This window comes from Meriones unguiculatus, chromosome 6 (genome assembly GCF_030254825.1).
Source record: "Meriones unguiculatus strain TT.TT164.6M chromosome 6, Bangor_MerUng_6.1, whole genome shotgun sequence".
Classification (NCBI taxonomy): Eukaryota; Metazoa; Chordata; class Mammalia; order Rodentia; family Muridae; genus Meriones; species Meriones unguiculatus.
In genome coordinates this window covers 11,807,336-11,831,412 of record NC_083354.1, presented here as the reverse complement: position 1 = coordinate 11,831,412, position 24,077 = coordinate 11,807,336, and the positions used below count along the sequence as shown (strand labels likewise).

General features: G+C 38.4%; 1 protein-coding gene across 18 annotated transcripts in view; it reads right to left on the bottom strand.

Annotated features, from left to right (window-relative positions):
• The window catches only part of Mlip (muscular LMNA interacting protein), a 243,963-nt gene that overhangs the window by 41,515 nt on the left and 178,371 nt on the right, over positions 1–24,077 (bottom strand). For all 18 annotated transcript variants that reach the window (XM_060384729.1, XM_060384731.1, XM_060384730.1 and 15 more), the window contains one exon: positions 17,487–17,615. In XM_060384729.1, the coding sequence (XP_060240712.1) occupies positions 17,487–17,615 (129 nt within the window). The remainder of the gene's footprint in view (positions 1–17,486; positions 17,616–24,077) is intronic.

The window sequence follows — 24,077 nt, the reverse complement described above, 5'->3', positions numbered from 1 at the left end:
GGAGATGAGAAATGTTGCTTGATGGGCACTGAGTTACAGTTGGAAAGGAACAAGAAGTTCTGGTATGCTTCTGTAAGGCAGGATGATGGAGTCAGCAGTTACATACATAGAAGGTGCTAGGAAAAGGGAATATGACCTCACTTAAGCAAACTGAATGAATTCTGAAGGTCTAATGAATGCAGCATTTTTGTAACTGGCAATGCTGCAGTGCTTAGTTGGAAAACCTGAGAGGATGAATCCAAAGTGTTCTTCCCACAAGAACAGTAACAAGTATTAACAGATATATGCGGGTAATGGATATGCTTCTTTGATTGAGACCGTTTTGTAATCTATAAGAATATCAAAACATCAAACTACATACCTTAAAGATATATGATTTTACCCTTATTCATAAATCAATAAAAGTGCATATAAAGAAGAAAACATTATTTTAAGATTCCATCATCATCAAAAATACATTGCAAAACAAATATTTCATATTCAGATGTCAGGAAACTTTTGGGGCTTCTCAGTTTGTTAATTTGTAAACGTTTGTAGTCAGACAAACTTGAGTGTCTTGTTGCTACACTGACAACTAGTGGTGGAAGTTCTGTTTGTCCTAACAGATAAGTTTTATTATATTAAGGGAAGAGTGTTTTTTTGTTTTGTTTTGTTTTTTACTTGCTTGGATATGGTTACGAGTTCAAAAAAAAACCCATTTATTAGATGTAATTCTGAGCAACACTGTTTCTGTTTGCCATTTGCTCTGTCATGTGGTAGATAATAATTTAAAATGATTTGCCGTTAATATGTTTTCATGAAATTCTCAAAATTTTTTATATGTGGCTTTCAAATATAGTGTTTAGCTACTCTAATTATATTTTCCAATTGAGTTTTATTGTTTTGCATTAGGAGAAAATATCGTCTTACTTTAAAAAATATTTCTCATTCTGAAGATACACGTGCAGGTCCACTTGCCCATCAGTGCAGGTGCACATGAGGGCTAGAAGTGGCCCTTAAGATATCTTCCTCAATTGCATCTCCATCTTAGCTATTTTTTTTTTGAGGCAGGGTTTCTTGCTGAGCCTGGAACACATCCCATTGACTAGACTGGACAAGCAAAACATCTCCGAGAGACAACTGTCTCCTCTCTACCCCTTTGTCCCAGGTTTTGTTTTTTTAAGTATATTATTATTAATTAATTAATTAAAAATTTTAAATTTATTCACTTTGTATCCAGGCTGTGGCCTCTCCCTTATCTCCTCCCAGTCCCTTCCTCATCTCCTCCCTCCCTTTACCCCTCACCACTATGCTCCTCCCCAAGTCCACTGACAGGGGAGGGCCTCCTCACCTACTATCTTACCCTAGCTTATCAGGTCTCAACAGGACTGTCTGGATCCTCTTTCTCTGGGCCCAGTAAGACCACCTTGCTAGAGGGAAGTGATCAAGTTCATGCCAGAGACTGCCCCTGCTCCCCTTACTAGGGAACCACTATGGAGCCTGAGCTGTCCATGGGCTACATCTGAGGTTTAGGTCCTCTTCATACATGGTCCTTGGTTGATTTATCAGTCTCTACAGTTACCCCTGGGCCCAAATTTTTTGGCTCTGTTGGTCTTCTTGTGGAGCTCCTGTCCTCTCCAGGTCTTACTATCTCCCTCTTCTTTCATAAGATTCCGTGCACTCTGCCCAAAGTTTGGCTATGAGTCTCACCATCTGCTTTGACACCCCACTGGGTAGAGTCTTTCAGAGGCCCTCCGTGGTAGACTCCTGTCCTGTTCCCTTTTTTTCCCTACTTCTGATGTCTATCCTGTTTGCCCTTCTTAATGAGGATTAAGCCTCTTCCCTAGGGTCATCTTGTTGTTTAGCTTCTTTCGGACTACAGATTTTAGTATGTTTATCCTATTTTATATGGCTAATATCCACTTATAAGTGAGTATATGCCATATGTGTCTTTCTGCTTCTGGGTTACCTCACTCAAAATGGTCTCTTAGGCACTACAGAGCTGAACTCAAGACCTTACTCTTAGTGAGGAAACCATGTAAGCCTTATCTGCCTGGTCCTGAATCTTCTGTCATCATTGCTCTTCAGTGGTTCTTATCATAACTACATCATCTTGCCACAGTCTCCTTTAAATATACTCAACATACTTGGTATTGTACAATAAACAGTGGTTTTATTAAAATATTATTTACTTTAGCAAATGTTTCCTCTAGTTTTCCCTTGAAGCTCAAAATTGTCAGTTTTTGTGTTTTTCATATTTAGGACATAAATGTGATAACTGGAAACTATTTTAAAGTGCATATTAATCTAGACACATAATAAAACTCAGTATAGTTAAAGTCCTCATTACTCATTTCCCCCAAATCTCTAATATTGGTTCATATATGTTTTCCAAGTGTTTGTTTACAAAGGAAATTTTCCATTCATCATTTCACATTTCCATATTATATTTATTACAGCAAGAAGAATATACTTATCACTTATTAAATTAGATTGTTAACATTTTATATCATTTCCTGTGAAGATAATTTTATTATTTACCTCAACAATTCCTTTAAATATTGTGTCTTAAATGCGTTGTCTTCAAACAACAGTGACAATTTCACAGGCCCTTCATGCCCTGAGTTTCCTATTCTGTAAATGACTTATTATGATGCTATATTATTAGTTATAATAAAAGACAAAATTATACACTTAGGACTAGGTGTATTCACAAAAGATGTAGATATGTACCTATATTTCAAATAATTCATATAATTTAAAACTGGTCTACTTGTGAATTTCAAATTTAATATTTTTAATTTTTGTTTATGGTTGATTAACCTATATTAGACATAGTATTTCCTATTGTTTATGTTTATATCTGTTCTTAGTTTATTTCATCTCTATTATTGGAGGGTTTGTTTTACTTTAAAGAAAGGCATCTATTTTATCAGGATTATTTTAGTGAAAAAGTTAAAATGGTAAATAAAGATAAGAACAGCTCATATAATTAAATGCAACAAAATTAATGGAAACCACAGCAACTGCTGGACAGTCCTGACTTCCCATGAAACTTCACTTTGAATATGCTTTAGTTTCAACCACTTAGAAATCAGTCTACAAGAGAGAATAAGCAAAGCACAGACCCTCCTACCTGGAGTGGAAGCTGCAGACACTTTGTAAAGGAACAGGGTATGCATGCCATAACGACTTAACCTTGCCCCTTTCGCGGGAAAGCAGCCTTGACAAGACTCCAGCAAATGGGAGCAGATGACTTCCAATAATCTTATTTATAAAGAGACTGGTGAAGCAGACTTTGCCTCCAGGCCGTGGTTTCAAACTCCCTTTTTAGTTTATTATTAAAGAACATTAATAATCGCTCGTGCCTCACCCACATTCTGTCTCACCCTAGTGAAATTACCTTAGGTTCAGCACATCATAGTGGAAAATCACTTTCCTAAGTGATCTGAAGGGATTATCATTCTCCTCCACCTCAGCATTCAACATGTGAATCTTCAAGTTCTCATTTTAAAAGGGAAAAAAAATACCTGCTCTTATTAGTATAATAGGCAGTATAGCTATTTCTGGTAAAATTTTTCAAGCCACTTGCTCTCTTCATAATTGCCCTCTTCAATGTAAAATTACTTTTTTAAAGTTCCCAAATTTTTAAGCCGTATTTAAGTTTGGTTATTGAAAAGGAACAAATTAATTAATTTCGTTGGTTTTGATATGGTACACTGCAAAACTCCAAGAAGCCATGGGCGTATGAAACAATAATATCCTGTTCATTAGAGAAAAAAAATCACAAGATAAATATGTGGTAAGTAAATTGATTTGGCTCTGACTAATTGACAGAGACATCAGAAAATTAATGTCACAGTCCTGTCTGGGGCACTGGCCACTCTAGAAAAAGGTTACCTTCCCCTCAACCATTAAACTCTTAACTTCAAAAGCTACTTCCATTGCAATAAAGGAACATTTTAAAGCACTTTGGGCTCTTCTCAATAAAGAGTGCAGAACTCAGACTCCTTTTTTTTTCTGTTCCTAGCATTTTTAAATGCTACCTCCTTGCCTGTGCTTTGGAAGTGATAGTGAAAATCCTCTGTCCCTTCACTGCTGCTGTCCACTCATGCTGAGTGTTATCTACAGACCACAGGCCAACTATGTGACCCAGAGCAGTGGGTCTCAGCTCCCTAGTCTCAGCTCCATCCCCTAGGCATCTGCCAAACTATATTATCAACTGTTAAATACCTTTTTTTTTAATATAAGGTAGCACCAGGTTAAAGTCAAGAACAGTTATAGTATGTTCTGAAAGAATGAATCATTTATCCAAAATAAATTCGCTGTTTTACAGATACCATCACAAACCCCACAATACTTTGAAAGAGATTCTGGCTGGCTGTGCCTTATGAAGATCAGTCTAGTAAACTAAGCTTCATAACTGTGAATGTGAGGCTTAACTTCTGGTTCACAGGCCTCAGTTTTGACGAAGTCAGAATCATTTTAAAAACAGACTTATTTAAACTAACACATCTATTTTAAAATGTGACGTGCACTAAAAAATATGAACTTGTGAAGCAAGAAAAAACTTAGCATATGTTTAGCTATTTCAAATCTATTTTTTTTTTTAAATAATTACAACCTAATTTTCAAGATAGATTCTGGATCGCAGTATTTAGAGTGTATGGTGTCTGACAATTTCCCAAAGCAAATGGATCAGGGTGAAGACGGCTGAAGCAGGGGCTCAACAAAACAGATGGAGAAAATAGTTCCTAACCACATCAGCGGAACAGGGTTAAAATACCATGTCTTTCACCTTTCCATATCTATGGGTTATTTCACATTCTTACACTGTTCATATGGACGTATTTAGAAAAACTTAAGTTGAAAAAAATTAGATGGTAGCTTATTTAACAACCCTTAAAATGGAAAGAACTTCTCACAGTGAAGTCAATCACATTCTTTCAAAATTACAATGCTTTTTAAATTTTAATTAATTTTTTTATTAATTACAATTTTTCATTTTGTATCCCAGCTGTAGCCCCATCCCTTGTCCCCTCCCAATCCCATCCTTCCTCCCTTTCCTCCTCCCATGACCCTCCCCCAGTCAAATGATAGTGCCCCCCCAACCTCTTCCCCTTTCATCTAACCCTAGCCTATCAAGTCTCATCAGAACTGGCTGCATTGTTTTCCTATGTGGCCTGGTAAGGCTGCTCCCCCTTCAGGTGGAGGTGATCAAAGCGTCAGTCACTGAGTTCTTTTTAGAGACAGCCCATTACTAGGGAACCCACTTTGAGACTGAGCTTCCATGGGGCTACATCTATGCAGGCCAAAAGCAATCTACAGATTCAATGCAATTCCCATCAAAATACCAACAGAATTCTTTGCAGAACTTGCAAGAACAATTCTCAACTTCATAGGGAAAAACAAAAAACCCAGAATTTTCAAAACAATTCTGTACAGCAACAGATCATCTGGAGGTATCTCCATCCTTGATCTCAAGCTGTACTACAGAGCAATAGTAATAAAAACTGCATGGTACTGACATAGAAACAGAATGGTGGATCAATGTGATCAAATAGAAGACTCAGAAATAAACCCACACACCTACAGATACTTGATTTTTGACAAAGAAGCCAAAATTATACAATGGAAAAAAGATAGCATCTTCAACACATGGTGCTGGTCTAACTGGATGTCTACAGGAAGAAAAATGAAAATAGATCTATATTTATCACCCTGCATGAAACTAAAATCCAAGTGGATCAAAGACCTCAACATAAAACCAGACACACTAAATCTCTTAGAAGAATTATAATGATGTTTAAAGAAAAGACTAACTGTAAATATTTTTAAGTTGTACCCCTTCAGAGAGTCCAGAACCAATTGACCATGCCCATTTCATTTACTTATAGCAACATATTTCACAGCAATCAAGACATAGAAGTAGCTCAAGGGCCTGTCAATGAGGGATAGTTTTGTTGTTGTTTTTTTTTAATATGAGATGTAGGTGAAATATTCTGTAGCCTTAACAGAGAAAAATCTTGTCATTCTAGACAACACAAGTGACTCTAAAAAATTATTTCAAATGAAATAAGTCAACTGTAACTGGATAACTATTGCGTATCTTACACATAAAATATGGAAAAGCCAAACTCTTAGAAGCACAGTAGAACAATGGTGTCCAGTAGTGCAGGGTTGGGAGGGGCTAGGAAGATGGTGGTTAATGCACAGAAAGTTAGGTGCTTGAACACTTGGTTCCCAGTTGCTGATGCTATTTAGGGGAGTTCAGGAGGTGTGGCTTTGCTACGGGGAAATGACATGAGGTGGGTCAGTTTTGAGAACTTTCTTAGTTTCATTATACTTTTGATTAACTGCTGTCCTTCTGCTTCATGCTTGCTGTTGAAGACACGATCTCTCAGCTTCCTGTTTCTACTCTCATGCCCGAAGCTTGCTGCCATCCTTCCCATCATAATAGGCTCTTATCACACTTTGGAACCATAAGCCAAAATAAACTCCTTGTTAGGTTGCCTTTTGTCATGATGCTCTGTCACAGCAAAAGAAAAGTAACTAACACAGTACCAGCAACAACAAAGAAGTGTGGAGGGAGACAGCAAACACAACACCACCATCAAACACAACACCACCATCAACACCATCATCAAACACATCATCATCAAACACAACACCACCATCAACACCATCATCAAACACAACATCATCATCAAACACAACACCACCATCAACACCATCATCAAACACAACACCACCATCAAACACAACACCACCATTAACACCATCATCAAACACAACATCATCATCAAACAAAACACCATCAAACACAATACCACTATACTGAGTGGAAACCACCTGCCAGGCAATTATATTTTCAAGTTCGTTCTTCAAGGAAGCTAAAGATGAACTCCAAACTTCATGCTCAGAGTGGTAATGTTAAGGCATTACTTCATACAAAAGATTTAGCCATTTGTCGGTTTGTTGCTTTGTTTGTTTGTTTGTTTGTTTGTTTGTTTCAAAGCACATTTTTGAGAGCTCATGGCAGAGGTAATAGTTGAGAGACAAACATTCTCTCTTCAAATATCTAGGATACTGGATATCAAAATTCGGTGAGAAAACATGATAGATCGGAGTGTCAATGCACAATTCTACGCCACAAATCAAGTCTTACCAAATGGGTTGAAATAATTTCATAAGAACATAGTTCAATAAAGTTAAAAAATCAATGCCAAGAAAAGCTACAGAGTCTACATAAATACATTAAGAATAATTAAAAAAAACTTGATCGGAGCAGAAATTAATTAAATAGAATAAAATGTAATATATAGGCAAGATGTAATATACAGAAAGATGTGCCAGTGTTACATATTTAGAAGAGAATTAGTCTTCCTCCAAGACTGAGCCTTCTGATTGTATTGTAGTAAATAAAAAGTAAGCGTTGGGCTATATAATGTTATATGCCCTATAGTTATTGCGGCAGTCTGATTTAACCCACTATCACAAATAATAAGGCACAATCACCTATTAGACTTTATAACTGCCTTATTACCTTGGGCCTGGCAGATATTTCTACCTGTGTTGTCTCAATAACCTCACCATTCACCTCCCAGCCTCCATGCAATGCCATCGACCTTGAGCATCCTCATCGGGTCTACCTTCCATCCATAATCTTATAAATACTTGCTTTTATTTTCATCTTGGTGTTTTCTCCATCCAGACCATCCTCAGAGTCTTTCCACCTCATCCAGGTGGTTCTTTCTCCACCTAATCTATCATGTAGTCCTCCTTCTTCCTCTCTTCCCATGATCCTCCTGTCCTCCGAAGCCCGTAAACCTTAGCCATGCCTATCCTACTATTCCCCGCCCAGGTATAGGCCATTTAATCAACCAATCAGATACATTTACACAAGGTCAGGCGTATCCAGGCAACAATACATAAGCATCAGAACACCCCCCAACATGACTGTTTATCTAATTGGTTAGCCCTAGAAACATAGACATTCAAGCAACATCAACAAATTCTGCAGGTTACATTTATACGTTTATTCGTTTACATGTATTGTAAAAAAACAATGGTTAAAGAGGTTGTGAATTTGGGAGGGGTGGAGAATGGAGGGGTGTACAAGAGAACGGGGGTGAAAAATATAATTATTCTTTAACTAAAAATAATAAATCCAAATATAGAGTTTCACTCAAACAAATGGTAAAAAACAGAAAGAACATTACCAATTTCATTCTACAAATGAACATTACCCTAACACTAAAACTGGAAAAGAACACAACAGGAACAAAAAGATTATAGACGAATTTCCCTGATGAACAGATATGCGAAAAATCTCAATAAATTTCTCGCAAACCAAATTCAATTTGCACTATAAGAAGATTTTACACCATGACCAAGTTAGCTTCCGTCCAGGTATGCAAGGCTGGTTCAACACACACAAACCAATAAGTGACAAACAGCACAAAGACCTAAGGACAAAAACCACAGGACCTTCTCATTAGATTCAGAAAAGTCCTTTGACCAAAGTCAGTATCCTCCATGATTAAAAGAAGAAAAAAGGTTGAGAATAGATGTACATACTTCAACATCATAAACGCTGCATGCAGCAAAAACTATAGCTATAATACATTAAATAGTGAGAAACTAAGAGCATTTTCCCTAAAATATAGAACAAGGTTGTAACTGTTTCTTTTCTTGTTTAACATAGTCTTAAATTCTAAGCTGGAGCCATAAGACAAAAGGAAAGCCTAGAAGATAAAACTAGAAAAGGAAGCCTACTTTCAGAAAAAATGACCCGAGGGCAGGGAAGGGGAAATCCCACTCATGATAGCTTCAAAAGCAAAAGAATACGGAAGAATATTAAACTGTTAACAATGGGGATACAATGTTCCAACTAGAAATCTTATGTCACCAAATAAAACCTCAGGAATTAGGAATGGGTTATATATTGTTCATCCATTGTACAAAGGGGCCTCATGAATTCCTGCCAATATCGTAGACTATCATCAATGCTATTGGTTCCCCTCTACAACTTGTTAGTAAGAAACTACTGCCGAAGACACTACTTATTTGTGCCATCAAACATGGAGAAATTGAGCAGGTGCCCATGATTTTTGTGTTTGTTTAATTTTTTTTAGTTTGGTTATTTTCTATTTTATTGTTCTTGGTTTATTTATTTATTTTGATATTCATTTTTGTTTGTTTTTTCTTTGGGATTGTTTTTTGTGAGAGAGGAAAAATATATATAAGTTTGGTGGGTTGGGAGGGAGGATATAGGAGTTGAAGGAGGAAAAAGAATATGATCAAAATGTAGCATATGAAAAATCTAACAAAAAGAAAAATACTTAAGAATAACCCTCACCAGAGAGGCAAAAGACCTATAGAATGACAACATTAAATACTGAAGAAAGAAATTGAAAATAATAGAAAGCAAAAAGCCTTCTCAGACACAGACCCTGGCAAAGTTAATATTGAAAAAGTTACAATAACGATAGTTACCTACATAGTAAAGGCAAACCCCATCAAAATCCAAATGATTCTCACATGGAAGCATAAAAGTCCTGGAGAAGCCAAGGTAATCCCAGAAAAAAAAAAGCAATATTTGAAGTATCAAAACAGCTGGTTTCAGATTACTGTCACATTTATAAAAGCACTATTTTATTGGCAAAAAAAAAAACAGGCATGTATACCACTAGAGTATAATATAGAATAAAAATAAACCCACACAGCTACCTAGTTTGTGTGTATGTGGTGTGTGTGTGTGTGTGTGTGTGTGTGTGTGTGTGTGTGTTTAACAGGTATGTGTCATCCTCAGGAGGTCCACATCCAGTTTATTGAAACTGAAGCTCTCATTGACAAGGAGCTCACCCATCAGGTTAGGCTGGCTAACTAGTAAGTCCTAGGAATCATGTCTGTCCTCACAGTCCCTGCTGGGATTACAAGTCCCTGAAAACACACATGACTTTAAAAAAAAAAAAACGGTATTTGTGAGACTTGATGGGTGTAGCTTCTGGCACGACTAGGAGACCTTACTGAAAACTCTGCATTCCTCTGTCACTGTGCACACTTTAAAAAATATATATTTTTTTCACAATTTATTCATTATCCTGATTGTAGTCCCCTCTCTCACCTCCTCCCAGCCCCCTCCCTCCCTCTTTCCCCCATTCACTTCTCCCAGTCCACTGAAAGAAGGAGTTCCCCTCCCCTGCCATCTGCCCTCTCTTCAGGCAGTCTCCTCAAGACTGCCTGTATCTTCCTCTTCTGTGTCCTGGCAAGGCCTCATAGCCAGGGGCAAGGGTTCAAAGAGCAGACAATGGAGGCACCCCTTGCTCCCCTTACTCAGGAACCCACATGGGGACTGAGCTGCCTATGGGCTATCTCAGCAGGAGGTCTAGGTCCTCTCCATGAATGGTCCTTGCTTGCAGGTAAATGGATGGAACTAGAAAAGATCACCCTATGTGAGGTAACCCAGAACACATGGTATATACTCACTTATAAGCGGATATTAGCTGTATAATACAGGATAACTATACTAAAATTTACAGAATAAAGAAGCTAAATAACAAGGAGGACTCTAGGGAGGATGCTTAAATCTGATTCAGAATGGATAGACACAGGATAGACACCAGAAGCGGTGGAAGAGAAGGAACAGGATGGGAGAATACTATAGAGGGTCCTCTGAAAGGCTCCACCCAACAGGCAGTCAAAGCAGATGCTGAGACTCACAGCCAAACTTTGGGAAGAGCACAGAGAGTCTTATGGAAAGAAGTGGGGAACAGAAGGACACGAAGGAGACAGGAGCCCCACAAGAAGACCAACAAAGCCAAAAAAAATCTGAGCCCAGGTTGTCCTGCACAGACCAATGCACTGTGCACACTTCAATGGTCATATAAAAATATCTCCCAATGAAGCTGAGGACAGGAACTGTGCAAAAAGGGAGATAACCGTATGCATTATCCTGTCTTAAGCCAGAAGACATAAATATTCCAAAGGCATGTGATTAGAACATTCTGCAGTGCTAGACATAGGCTGCCTTGACTTTGGGGTCAAGGGGAACTTTTGTTATGGAGGTGCCTATAAAGAGCCATGGATGAATGAATCTTCTCCTCCCACCAACCAGTGAAGTTCTCTGATGCTCTAACCTGAGCTGTGAATAGTATCTGTCTGATGCAGTCATCTTCTGTTTTGAAGTTCCTTTGTTTAATAATTTTAGGCTCAAAACCAAGATGGAATTTAGGAAATCTGTTTAACAAGGCTCTTATTTAAAACTAGATTACCTTTCTAGTAAATAATGCCTTGTACTATGACATCAAAAGTAGCCCCTCACATACAAAGTGAATAAACTGTAATTAATAAAATTTAAAAAGTAGCAAGCCAGACTTCTTAGTGTGTTTGCTTAAAAACAAACAAACAAACAAAAAAACAGAGTAAAATATATTGAAGATTCTTACTGCTACCTACATCAGGTAAAGTGGAACAGATGAAGAAGTCTCTTTAGGGGACCCTGGGTAAGATGATCAATCCTCATTCAGAAAGACAAACAGGATAGGCATTGGAAGAAGGTGAAAACAGGAAACAGGACAGGAGCCTACCACAGAGGGCCTCTGAAAGACTCTATCCAGCTGAGTATCAAAGCAGATGTTGAGACTCATAGCCAAACTTTGGGCAGAGTGCAGGGAATATTATGAAAGAAGGGGGAGATAGAAAGACCTGGAGGGGACAGGAGCTCCACAAGGAGAGCAACAGAACCAAAAAATCTGAGCACAGGGGTCTCTTCTGAGACTGATACTCCAACCAAGGACCATTCATGGATATAACCTAGAACCCCTGCTCAGTAGCCCATGGCAGCTCAGTATCCAAGTTGGTGACCTAGTAAGGGGAACAGGGACTGTCTCTAACATGAACTCAGTGGCTGGCTCTTTGATCACCTCCCTCTGACGGGGGAACAGCCTTGCCAGGCCATAGCAGGCCAGAGGACAATGCAGCCAGTCCTGATGAGACCTGATAAGCTAGGGTCAGATGGAAGGGGAGGAGGACCTCCCCTTTCAGTGGACTTGGAGAGAGGCATGGGAGAAGGTGAGTAAGGGAGGGTGGGGTTGGGAGGGAATAAGGAAGGGGGTTACAGCTGGGATACAAAGTGAATAAACTGTAATTAATAATAAAAAAGAAGTCTCCTTAGCAACATAAATGCTGGTAACCAAAAATTCACCAAAAATTCAAGAATTCAAAAATTCTTGATATAAAGACAAGGTCAAGAGAAATTTAATGCCAAAGAAGATTAATGAAAGCTTAAATATGCAGTGAGTATATCTGATTGTATCCTGGAGGAGAAATAATATTATTTCAAATGGGCATTTTTCAAAAATACAAATGAATAAATTAGTTTATTATGTTCATGACAAGTTATCTATTACATATATTAACCAGTGTATTCATGATTAATTCTTTCTTATATATAAAGTGATGAGAGGGAAGAAAGGAGAAAGAAAGGGAGGGAGGGGGAAGAGGGAGAAAAGAGAAAACATTCACAAGGATAGAACTATTTGAGAATAGCCATATCCTCTGAATTAAACCTTCCAAAATCAATGAAACACTAAAATAAATAAATAAATAAATAAATAAGAAAAAAGAAAAACAAAAAACAAAAAAACAACAAAAAAATAATTCTGTTCTTCACTCCTTTTAAACAGTCTAAGTCGTTTAGCCATTTCTAAATCTAAAAAGGTGATAGAAGACACATTTGTGACAGAAAAAAACTGAGCCACCTTGATTGAAAAATGACTTTGGAAAAAATTGTTAATTTATGGCACTCAGTATAAAGAGATGCACTGTTTCTCTTATCTGTAACAGAGATATTTGCCTGTTATTTCACCTGGGTGGAGCAAGGAAAGGCAGGTGAAGGTCACAATTAAAATATAACCTGATGGATAATTAAATGACAGCTTGAAAGTTGCTCCCATCATCATCAAGTTGAAACATTGAACAGGGAGAAATTGGGATAGAAGGGAGACAAGTTGAATGTTTGAAAATGTCAGGGGAAAAACTGAATGCAAAGAATACAAGGAGGAAATTTCTCCCACAACGATCCTTTTATATTTCTGTGGGTGCTAAGTATGAAATTCTGTGAATCAGGGCTTCTCAACCTTCCTTATGCTATAACTGTTTAATAGAGTCCTTCATGTTGTGGAAGCCCCATTTGTAAGATCACTTTTGTTGATAGTTCGTAACTGTAATTTTTCTATTGTTATGAATCATAATGTAACTATCTGTGTTTTCTGATGTTCTTAAGTAACTCCTGTAAAAGGTTCATTCGATCTCCTGAGGAGTCACGACCCACAAGTTGAGAACCACTGCTTTAAATGATCATTTTAACCCAAACACATCCCCTTCCTCCACTGAAACAGGTCAGAAGAAAAATGAAACGGAAGGGGCAGAGATGCTGGGAAATGATGTTTCTCATAAAGAAACATCGAGTGTCTCTGGAACAATCAATTAAAATAATAGACGTCTTACTTTGCTTCAGTCCAGACCCCCATGCTTGGCTCTCTAAGGCTTGGTAATAACTTATGTAATCTCACTGACTGCATTATTACCATAAAGAAGAAAAGGTGTTTACATGCTGTTTTGTAAAACTGAGTTAAGCTATTGTATTTTATATCAAAATGGAAATATTCAGTAGGGAAGATACCTTTAGATAAATAGGTAGGTTATACGATGAGTGAGCCATTGGTTACTTTGCATGCTCACATCAAAGCAATCTTAACAACATTTCATCTCAGATCTCTGCACCCACAGCGTGCTCACTGGCCCAATCAAGCCCGGTAATTATATCTAACCCTGCCTTTAGTTGTCAATAGAAGCAGTCTTCAAGGTACACGGTAATCATTGTGAGTATGTATAAATGTGTATGTTTAGGGTAGACTAGGAAAGTGTTTTGTAATAATTCAAAAGGTCCATAAATTGATACAATAATAGATTTGGAGTTAATTTAAAAAAAAAAGCATATGCTTCATTCAGAAGAGTTTTTTTTTTTTTAAATCCAACTGATACAGAATGATACTCTCTTCCCTAGGACATTTTGATGTAGGAAATTCATTAAATAATAAGTCTCAATTACTAGATTGTGCATTTAGTCTCAAACTTTGCTTTTAGCACTGAGAGGCTATTTCCAGACAATTTGTCCGCTCCTAATCTGTTCAATAGGCTGCCCAGCTGAATCGCGTTGAGCTATGATACATACATCTCTGCCTCTTCCCATCATCTTTAGCATCTGACATTTTGTAAGAGGGTTTTGAAATCATATTTTATGGCAGTGAAGTTGCTAGGGGAAATTTATGAACTCAACAGTCCCATCCAACATGCCCTGTCATGTGGAACTGCCCCCGGTACAAGGGAGATTAGTGAGTGTGAGCTGCTTCAACTTGGCCGGCCTGCCTGCCTAAGGAATTTTCTATTACATGGGCGAATGAGATCAGCCAAGTTTGGAAACATTTGATTTGTTCTACGGCAGATTGAGAGAGAGCAGTACTGACTGGAGCTGACGGTGAACGTCCCCATAGGAAGTTCTGGTGAGGTAGCAATGCCAGTAAGGTTGAGTCATTGGCACCCCTTGAATTTCTAAGCAGCCCTAACTATCTACATGTGCAAGCTAACTTTGCAATCTGCTTCATTGTAGACTCTAGACACAAAGAAATTACAAACGTGCTCAACAAATAGAAAGCAGCTGAGCATATGTACCTTTCCTGGCTGGGCAGTAGCCCCAGGATTCTGTCAGACTTTAACCCACTCCTACACAACCAACAAATGAGACCAATAGAGCACTGAAATTCACATATAAGTAGGATGCTGGATTTGTTTTTAACATTCTGTAATATCCTATGAGATCAGATGTCCTGCCTTCAAACAAGGTGGGGATATTTTATTGATATGAATAAATTAATTAACAAAAGGAAATGTAAACACAATTATGTCTCTAGGCCACAAATACAGACAACATTTGTATCCAGTTATCTGGAAATACACACATGTATGTCGTAGCATAAGCAAATATTTTGACTCGAATAGCTACAAAATAACAGAGGGAAAAAAAGCAATTCTTTCTAAAGACAAGAATTTTCTGCACTAGAAATGGAATTCATCATTCAACAGGACAGTGAAGGTGGTAAATTACAGGCAAATTAACCTGATGTTCCAAAAGAGAGCTTGCCTGAAGAAAAATTAAGTTTCAAGATTATATAGACACTAAAAATCTATGTTTTACAGCAGTTAACCAAATCTTGAAAACTGTAAAGTGCATAGGTAATAATATCTGAAATTTATTTTAACAGCTGTAGTTTGTTGCCATGTAAATACATTATATTCTAAAAGCCTTTCTATAGTGATTTTCTAATCCAAAACTTCACATTAATCTTCAAAAATATTAGTGTTGTACAAACAATAGGTTTTTCATAAATGTTTTCATTCACAATGAAATCTGGTTTTCTAATAGAAATTTCTATTCCTGTAACATATAGAATTAATACCAGTAGGATTTCTTCCCCAATGAATACAGACTGCCTCTAATGCTCTTTGAAGGTTCAAACTTATAAAAACCAGAGCTGTCTCACAAAGTGAACATAAATAAGTGGGGAACATTTTAGTATTAATTTTCCTCTCATTCCCGATATAAAATCTCACTGTGCTGCTGTCCAGTCTGAACTTGAACTCATGCATCAGGAGGTCATAGCACGGGGAGCTGAAACCACAGCTGGACACAGCCTTTCCCACCTCATTATATGAATAAAGTCAATAGTTATTCACGACAAAGTACGTATAATGAACCTTTCAAGGCTCTATAAAGACTTCAGAGCCGTTCAGGGTTAAGCAATGATTTAAACTAACCCAAAATTTAGGGGTTAGTTTAGATCCATGAAAAGGACTTGACCCTCACATCCTACTGCATACATTAAGAAACTGAAGCCAGGGAGAACCAATTTTACCAGGGTCAAAGGACTCACACAGGACACAGGAAACATCCCTTATGTCTTAAAAATACTAACGTAACCTGCATTTTAGGAATATTGCTAGCTGTCGCTTTTGAGTTAAACATTTAAAGAGGAGAATACACTTACATTCTTTTACAGATAGATTCATTATGGATTATAAAAGGCGATGGGTTTATGTGTTCTGATTGTAGCCCACATATTTTTTTCCCCATTTTACATTGCTTATCCACAATTCCTCTTTGGTGTCTAAATGAAGTATTGTATACGTTTTACATTTTTAACTTATTATTTTCTTTTATGTACATGGAAGTTTGGCTTGCAACATGTGTGAGTGGACCACGTGCGTACTTTACTCAGGGAAGACGGAGGAGGCATCAGATCCCTAGAACTAGAGTTGGATACAGTTGTGAGGCACCGTGTGGGCGCTGGAAACTGCATGTGGGTCCTTGGCAGCATCCATGAGCACCCTTAACTGCCAAGCCATCTCTATAAGCCCTAAAGTTTTTTATTAGATGTATGTGGAATGCCAGTTTCACTATTTTTTGTAGAAAGGCCCTACTGACAGTTTTCCTTTCTCCTTTCTGGAGCATGCAACACACATGATGCAAATTGAGTGAGCATGCACTCTCGACACACAGCAATGAAGTGACGTGCGCCCTGTAAAGTAATTAGCACACTCAAGCTAAAAGAATCGCATCACCCCTCAAACATACTGTGTTAATACGAATCTGGACAATGGGATTTTTGTCAACCCTGACAAACCTAAAATATATACTCTCGAATATAAGCTGGACTCGGAAATACTTCAGCGTCATGAGGCCATCCACAGCATGCCCACGAGGTCTTGAGATGACGGGTGTAGGTTCCCACACAACACATAAATGTGTAGATATTGGGGTTCTTTGTTTGTTTGTTTGTTTGTAGGTGTTCATTGGTTTGTTTGGTTGGGTTATTTTGTTGTTGTTGTTTTTTTTTTTTAAGAAGGACTTTGAGATGCTTCAAAGTAGCACCCCTGAAGGATAAAGAATTTCTATTGCGCAGTTTCCAAGTGGGCTCCCTAGTAAGGGGAACAGGGGCTGTCTCTGACATGAACTCAGTGGCTGGCTCTTTGATCACCTCCCCCCCTGAGGCATGGGGCAGCCTTGCCAGGCCACAGAGGAAGATGATGCAGCCAGCCCTGATGAGACCTGATAGGCTAGGGTCAGACAGAAGTAGAGGAGGTCCTTCCTTATCAGTGGACTAAGGAAGGGGCATACGGGGGAAAAAAATGGAGGATGGGTAGAACTGGGAGGAGATGAAGGAGGGGGCTACAGCTGGGATACAAAGTGAATAAATTGAAACAAACAAACAAACAAATAAATAAATATGATTTCTAATTATTTACAAAATGACCTTTTCTATTAACAGGAATAGAATGTACTAAACAGGTGGTTTTTTTTTTTTTTTTGCACGTATGATATTATATTGTTACTTTATAAAGGCACTTATCATAATATGAAATGCTTCTTTCTGTGTAATACTCACCTGTTCAGAAAGCAGGCCACTGTTGTCTTCAAGGTATTTGCTGAAAGGGTTGGGTTCATAAACTTCTTCCTCCTTCCTCAGTAACAGTTTGGATCTTACAGGTACTGGGCGAATCACTCCAGGTTTAGTCTTCATGAAGGAGAAATGTTTTTAAAAATGGAGAAAAACACTATCAAAATGAGTAAGTCTGTCACTGTTGCTACCCAAATGCTCTAACAATAATTTTCTTTTGAAATTTGAGGTTCTTTTTTTGTACACAACTTTATTTAAATTTGTATTTAAAATAATGAATAAAACAGTCCAGAAATCAGATTATTTTAACAATGTGACTAAATATAAAACTCGATTGTTAAAAAATTATGGTCAAATAGTTCATTGATTATGGTAGCATCCAAGTTATACAAATCTACTATCATAACCTAAAATTGCAAAACCACACCCAATATGTTCCCCTATCCTTCCCTTGACAAATGTTCTTTGAGTGCCTGTTCTGTAACATACAATATAGGTTCTAGTAGAATAGAAGACCTTGAAAAGTTCATCTGTATTAAATATAAGCCACATACACGTTATGTATGGCAGAACTAGGTCGAGATGGAATACAGGCTACCCCTCCCGTGAATGTGATAGTGAGATCTGAGTTCCCTTCAATTACTTTATGTCAATGCAGGATCTATAAGATGCCCTAACTAGACTTAAAGGGCAGATCGAGTGAAATGAAAAGAGCTTCATGAAGCTGCAGCCAAAAGAGGAAAGTGCTAGGATCGAGTGCCAAAACATTCCCTGGGCCCAGCTAGGCATCCTGTCCTGTTGTTCTCTAAGACTGTCTTCTCCTTGTACAGTAAGTTCCATCTGGTGTAGTTTGTATCAGGATACACTTAGCTAACACATCAGTCAGAAGGAACTCATAAAATTGTAGCCGATGGCAATAGGAGAGGGGTTTTCTTTCTTGGAAGAGTTTCTAAATGTTTCACAAAGTGTAAAATCTTGTCACCCTGTCAAATGCCACAAAATGATTGATACATTTTGAAACAATGCCAAGTGAAAATTCAATAAAGAGAAATTGTGCCACTCTGTGTTTGAGCTTTTTGCTACAATCATTCTTGTCGAACCCATTCCTCTTGGAAAACTGTAAATTAGCACTGCCTAGTCAATCCCAGTGCTCACAAGTTAAGCCTTAAGGGATTACATCTATCTCTCTGCTCTATAAAGCATTTGATGTATTTTGAGTCTTGAATAAATGTCGCTCTGCAATGCTTTTTGCAGCTGCTATTTCCGCAGTTGTCTTCCATGGATATGCCAAGTGGAGAAATACAGATTGCAAAAGCGCTTTCCTTCTCCAGGCTGAGAAATAGCTCCGACTTAAGAAACTGCTTTATCTCCAGGGAGAAAAATGTGCCAGTAGTATCCGATTATTTAACAAGTATGAGGGCAAGTGTTCTCAAGTGCACAGCATAAGAGCACCACTCCAATTATATGCCGGGCAATGCAGCCACGACCTTATGCTGTACAGATATCCTTCTTTTCCATGAGATGCCCTGATAATTTCTTCTCTCTCTCTCTCTCTCTCTCTCTCTCTCTCTCTCTCTCTCCTATTTCTACTCTTTTGTCATGAAATCAATACGGAAAATCAAAATGACCTTCCAGGTGCCCAAACCAATGTAGAACTTTAGGAGTTGTAAGCCAAGTGCCAGCATGAAGAGAGGAGAACACTGCCTAACAGAATCTGATCTGCGCCAGAGAAACGGCCTCCTCTCCTGCATTGCAAGCAGATGTCTTAAGTTATATTGGCCTAGAGCCCATCTGACTTGTGACCAACGCCTTCAAGGATGCGATCAGAAAAGAAAGTGTGTGGGGCCAGTGAAATGGCTCAGAGAGTAAAGGAGGTTGCTGCTAAGCTGGACGACCTGAGTTCAATCCCCAAGACCCAGACAACTGACAGTTGTCCTCTGTTCTCTCTCTCTCTCTCTCTCTCTCTCTCTCTCTCTCTCTCTCTCTCTCTCTCTAAAGTAATGTAAAAACAGAAAAAAAGGAAGGAGACTTTTCAGGGTGTGAAATGCTAAGTGCAACACATTCACTCTCAGAGTCAGTTCCTAATGCCTGCCTGCCTCTCTGTTCCTTATTTGCTGTGTGCCTCCTGGATATGGTGGCCTTCTCAATGCTAGATAACCACTGAGTCTTGTTTCCAGTTTCCACTGTGAGGTGAGGTTTGTCCACTTTTTATCATTATTAAAAACTGCATCTCAGACTTAGTCTCCCGGAAGTATCTGAGTTGTCCCTGTTCTTCATTGCTAAACTGGCTTTCACAAATTGCTCTTTCTTAAGCTGTGTGCTTTGATTTTATTTTTTATTTTATTTTTTTTTATTTTATTTTTGCCTCTGTACCATGATTTGGTATAATTGTCCATATTCCATAGCCACAAGTTCCAAACCATAGGGAAAGGACAAAACAGGCAGAGATTGTCTTTGATACTGTTCATATTCCCGTTCATATGACCTTCATCATAGCTTCCAAACTCTCTCCCTATTGGTCAGTTTAAAACTGTATTCCTCTCTGCTCTAGCTTTATTCCACAGGAATTGAGGGAATCTGCAACCAATGCCTGGAGCAACCTGAGACCCAATTCATAGGAGAGAGCCACCCCCTGACACTATTGATGATGCTCCACTGTGTTTGCAGACGGGAACCTAACGTGACTGTGCCCAGAGAGGCCCAGATACAGATCAAAACAGAAGCTGAGACTCACAGCCAAACATTGGGTGGAGTGCAGGGAGCCTTGTAGAAGAATGGGCTGGGGGGAGGAGAATAAAAAGACATGGAGAGGACAAGAGCTCTACAATAAGATCAGCAGTCCCAACTTACTTGGGCTCAGAGGGGCTTGCAGGGACTGAAGGATCAACCAAGGACCATGCATGGACTAGACCTAGGTTCTCTCTCTCTCAGAGAGAGAAGATTTCCTTAATACACACATACACACACACACACACACACACACACACAATGGGCAGTTTAGCCTCCGTGTGGGTCTCATAAAAAGGGGATGGGGGCTGTCTCTTTTGCATGCTCTTCAATCACTTCCTCCTGGTGGGGTTGCCTTGCCAGGACACTGTGAATGAGGAAGTACTCAGTCCTGATAGGACTGGATGTACTGGGGTGAGTTTGTGGGGGGAACTCCCCTTTTCTGATAGGCAGGTGAGGGGGAATAGGAGGATGAGGGGGGATATAGAGAAGGCCTAGGAGAAGAGGGAGGAGGATAAAATTGAGATGCAAAGTGAATAAGTAACTAAATAAAAAAAACTGTAATCATCGTATAACAAATCAAGTTGTGGGTGGCCTATGCCTCTTGCTCTTGTTCTACACAACTCACAGCCAGTTGCAAACAATTGAGGGCCATCTGTGGCTAATAACACCTCATTCTTCTAAACATTCTTCTAAGTCTGTAGTTTACCCACATAAGAATGATAAGGGTTGTATGTTGATTTTTCACCAACACTGTAAAAACTTCAAAGGCAGAAAGTCAAACATGATTCAGTTATTATGTGAACAGAGATCTAAATCTACGTCACTTGATCTTATCACCTGGTTTGTGATTTTAATTGCCCATATGGCTATGAGATAGAGAGAACAATAGACAGAAACTTAAAATCTTTAAAGCGCCGGCTTCTCCATGACATCTAATGATGATGTCCTTCCATTTTTTATTCCGTTTCAATTGAATTCATCTCTTCGTTTCTCCCTGCTTTTGAGAAGTTGTTGCATCAGTCTATGTCATTTTCCTTTTTATCCCTCTAGATCTTCTACATATTCCTGGAACATGATAGAACCCCATGGTTTCAAATGCTGACTGATATACATACATACATACATACATACATACATACATATATATATGCACTCTCCTCTTATACACTCCCTTTCTCTCTCTCTTCCCCAATGAGTCTAAAATTGGCACTGCCTATATTTGATTAACAATATACTCCCAAAGCATGATAGCAGGATAAGGAGAGCAAAAGGACATAGGTTTTCATTTCTGAAATGCAGGCATTAGACAATAAAATCTTGGGAAATCAATTTGATACAGCAAACCTCACGGGGTGTTATAATTCTAATCTTTAACTGTGCCCTTTCATAAAGGGGAGTGCCACACTATAGTCCTAATCTTCTGGTCTCTTCAGGAACGACACCACATCATGTATCTGAATCAGCCTTATTTCTATGTGCTCAAATCCATCACCCCAATGTAGCCTCAAAGTACAGCCTCAGAAGGCCTTTAATATACATAATGCAACAAGGGCTAACAGGGGCACACAGGAGGCCCTTCCATATCGACTTTCTATTCTTCCTAATATGTTGTTTCTCTATGTCCAATGATGATATAACTTGTATTTTCTCGGCATAAATATCTAGCACAAAATAAACCAAGGCCTCCATCCAAGAAGTCTCCTAGTGCCTTGCCACGTAGAATACAGTCTGTTTGAAGTTGTGAGCATCGCCTGAGAACCTACTACACAGGACTGACTCTAGAGCCATTTTTGACATATGGATTAGAACTTGCATTTAAAAAAAAAAATCCCTAAATAATTTGTGTGCAAAGTAAACACTACCAGGTACTAAACAAGACCTTCTGTCAAAGGAGCTGCTTAGCTGGAGATGACCCCGCCATTCCAGACACACTGGTTTATAAGGGTCTTTTGTCTCCTGTGGAAGAACAAGCTGTTCTTTACAAATTCTGCATCTCTCTTTTCCCTTAGCTCAAAGTAATCTGCTCTCCTTGAACATCAAGTAGGAGTTCTCTTGAAGGGTTTCCTTAATTTTTTTTTTTTTTTTACAAATCTAATTTGCCAAGTCTCTGTGCAAACAAACACAAAGAAAATTATATAAATCAAATAAGAGGAGTCCATAAAAGTGAGTTACTGTAAGACTGTCACTAGCTAACAACTGAACTCACACGGAGGGCTTCTTGTCACTTGTAGAGTAAGCAGACTTTTGACAGATGGACACATATCACTCCAGTTATGCCAGAAAATGAGATTCTGTGATTTTTTTTTTTTATCTAGAATAAATGGAAAAATTGAAAGGACTTTTTCACACAGCTCATGCCCAGAACACAGAGAGAACAAGTCTCAAGATGGAGAGTGTTAGCAAATGTGACAAGCTGACTGAGAAAAATAACTTACTCTAGGTGCAAACCTTATGAAGGGCCTCAAATACTAAACACCTGTTTGTGAACTCTGATGATGCCTCTGTCTGAGGCTTTGAGGACCTATTCCATCAAATGGGACCTAGGCTTCACCAAAACCGTAGTGTCATTGAAGATGGATACAACACAACTCTCAGCTTTGGGAATCCACAGGGCATTCTCTCAAAACAGGGAATCCTATAGAGATTTGCTAACTCCTCCTTCATGCTGTAGATAATAAATAAATGCACTGAGTCTCCAGGCTGCTACTGGAATATCTCCATCAGGGTGTATGACACATTCAATCCCGGCTTTTCAGTATGCCTGTCATTTCCTCATTCCTGTCCCTCCAGTCATGTCAGTCCCAAAGCCAAAGCCATGCACGTTGAGGCACCCCTGCATGCATTCATTACAAAAAAAAAAAAATGGAAAATACAAATGAGTGAAATATGCTTATATCACATGTCACTCTACTGTTATGCTCAGGGAAAAAGGTCTGAGACCGAAAGAATAGAGTTCTGGGAGTCCTCTAACATTATTTTGAGAGTCGGGGGAGTTGAAAGGCATTAGTCTAAGGATGCTATTTATTTGTATTTATAATCCATCACATGTACATTTTTACTTGAGCACTGCTACTAGTACACATAAAATTAGATTTTTCTTCAGCCTTGAGAACTTATAATCATAATTCTATGACAGAAAGTGGATACTGCCTCTGGCCGTAGACCAAAAAGCTGGAGATTTACTGCCAGCAGTGACTGAGCAAGTTTGTTGCCAACATTTTTAAATGATGGCTTCTGAGAGGGACATCTTTCCTAAATTAGTAACTTCAACAAATGGTATGATAGGTTGCCTGTAGCTACAGACGTAAATTATAAGGTGATATGATGTGGAACAAAAGACATAAAAGGGACACGTTTTCAAGTCTGTAATCTCTTTTTTGTTTGTTTGTTTGTTTGTTTGTTTTTGAATCATAAGATAGTCACACAGAAGTAAAAAGCAATAGAGTAGCACACAGCAAAGAGTTGCACCAAAAATTTTTTAAAGCGACATGACTGCTACTTGTGTCTGTTTGCTTCCATCTTCTCACTATTCAGTAGTTCTTTTTTTTTCTTAGAAATTTTGTAGCAGAAAACAAAGCTTGTAAGAATCCAAAAATCTATAAATTTACATTGTAGATAAAAGAAGCATTATTTCATTTATTTATGTAATGATTCACTCATTCAATCCTTGAAGGGCAACCGAGTCTAATTCATTAGAAAGTGCTTGAATCAAATACTTATGTTCATTTTCCCTTCAAATGAATATCTCAGAATTCAAAATTTTCTAGTGTATGGTAAATCTCCTGAGAATAAGGAGAATTCATTTTTATGCCACGAGAGCACTGAGATGGCACGTGGTGATTATGAGGG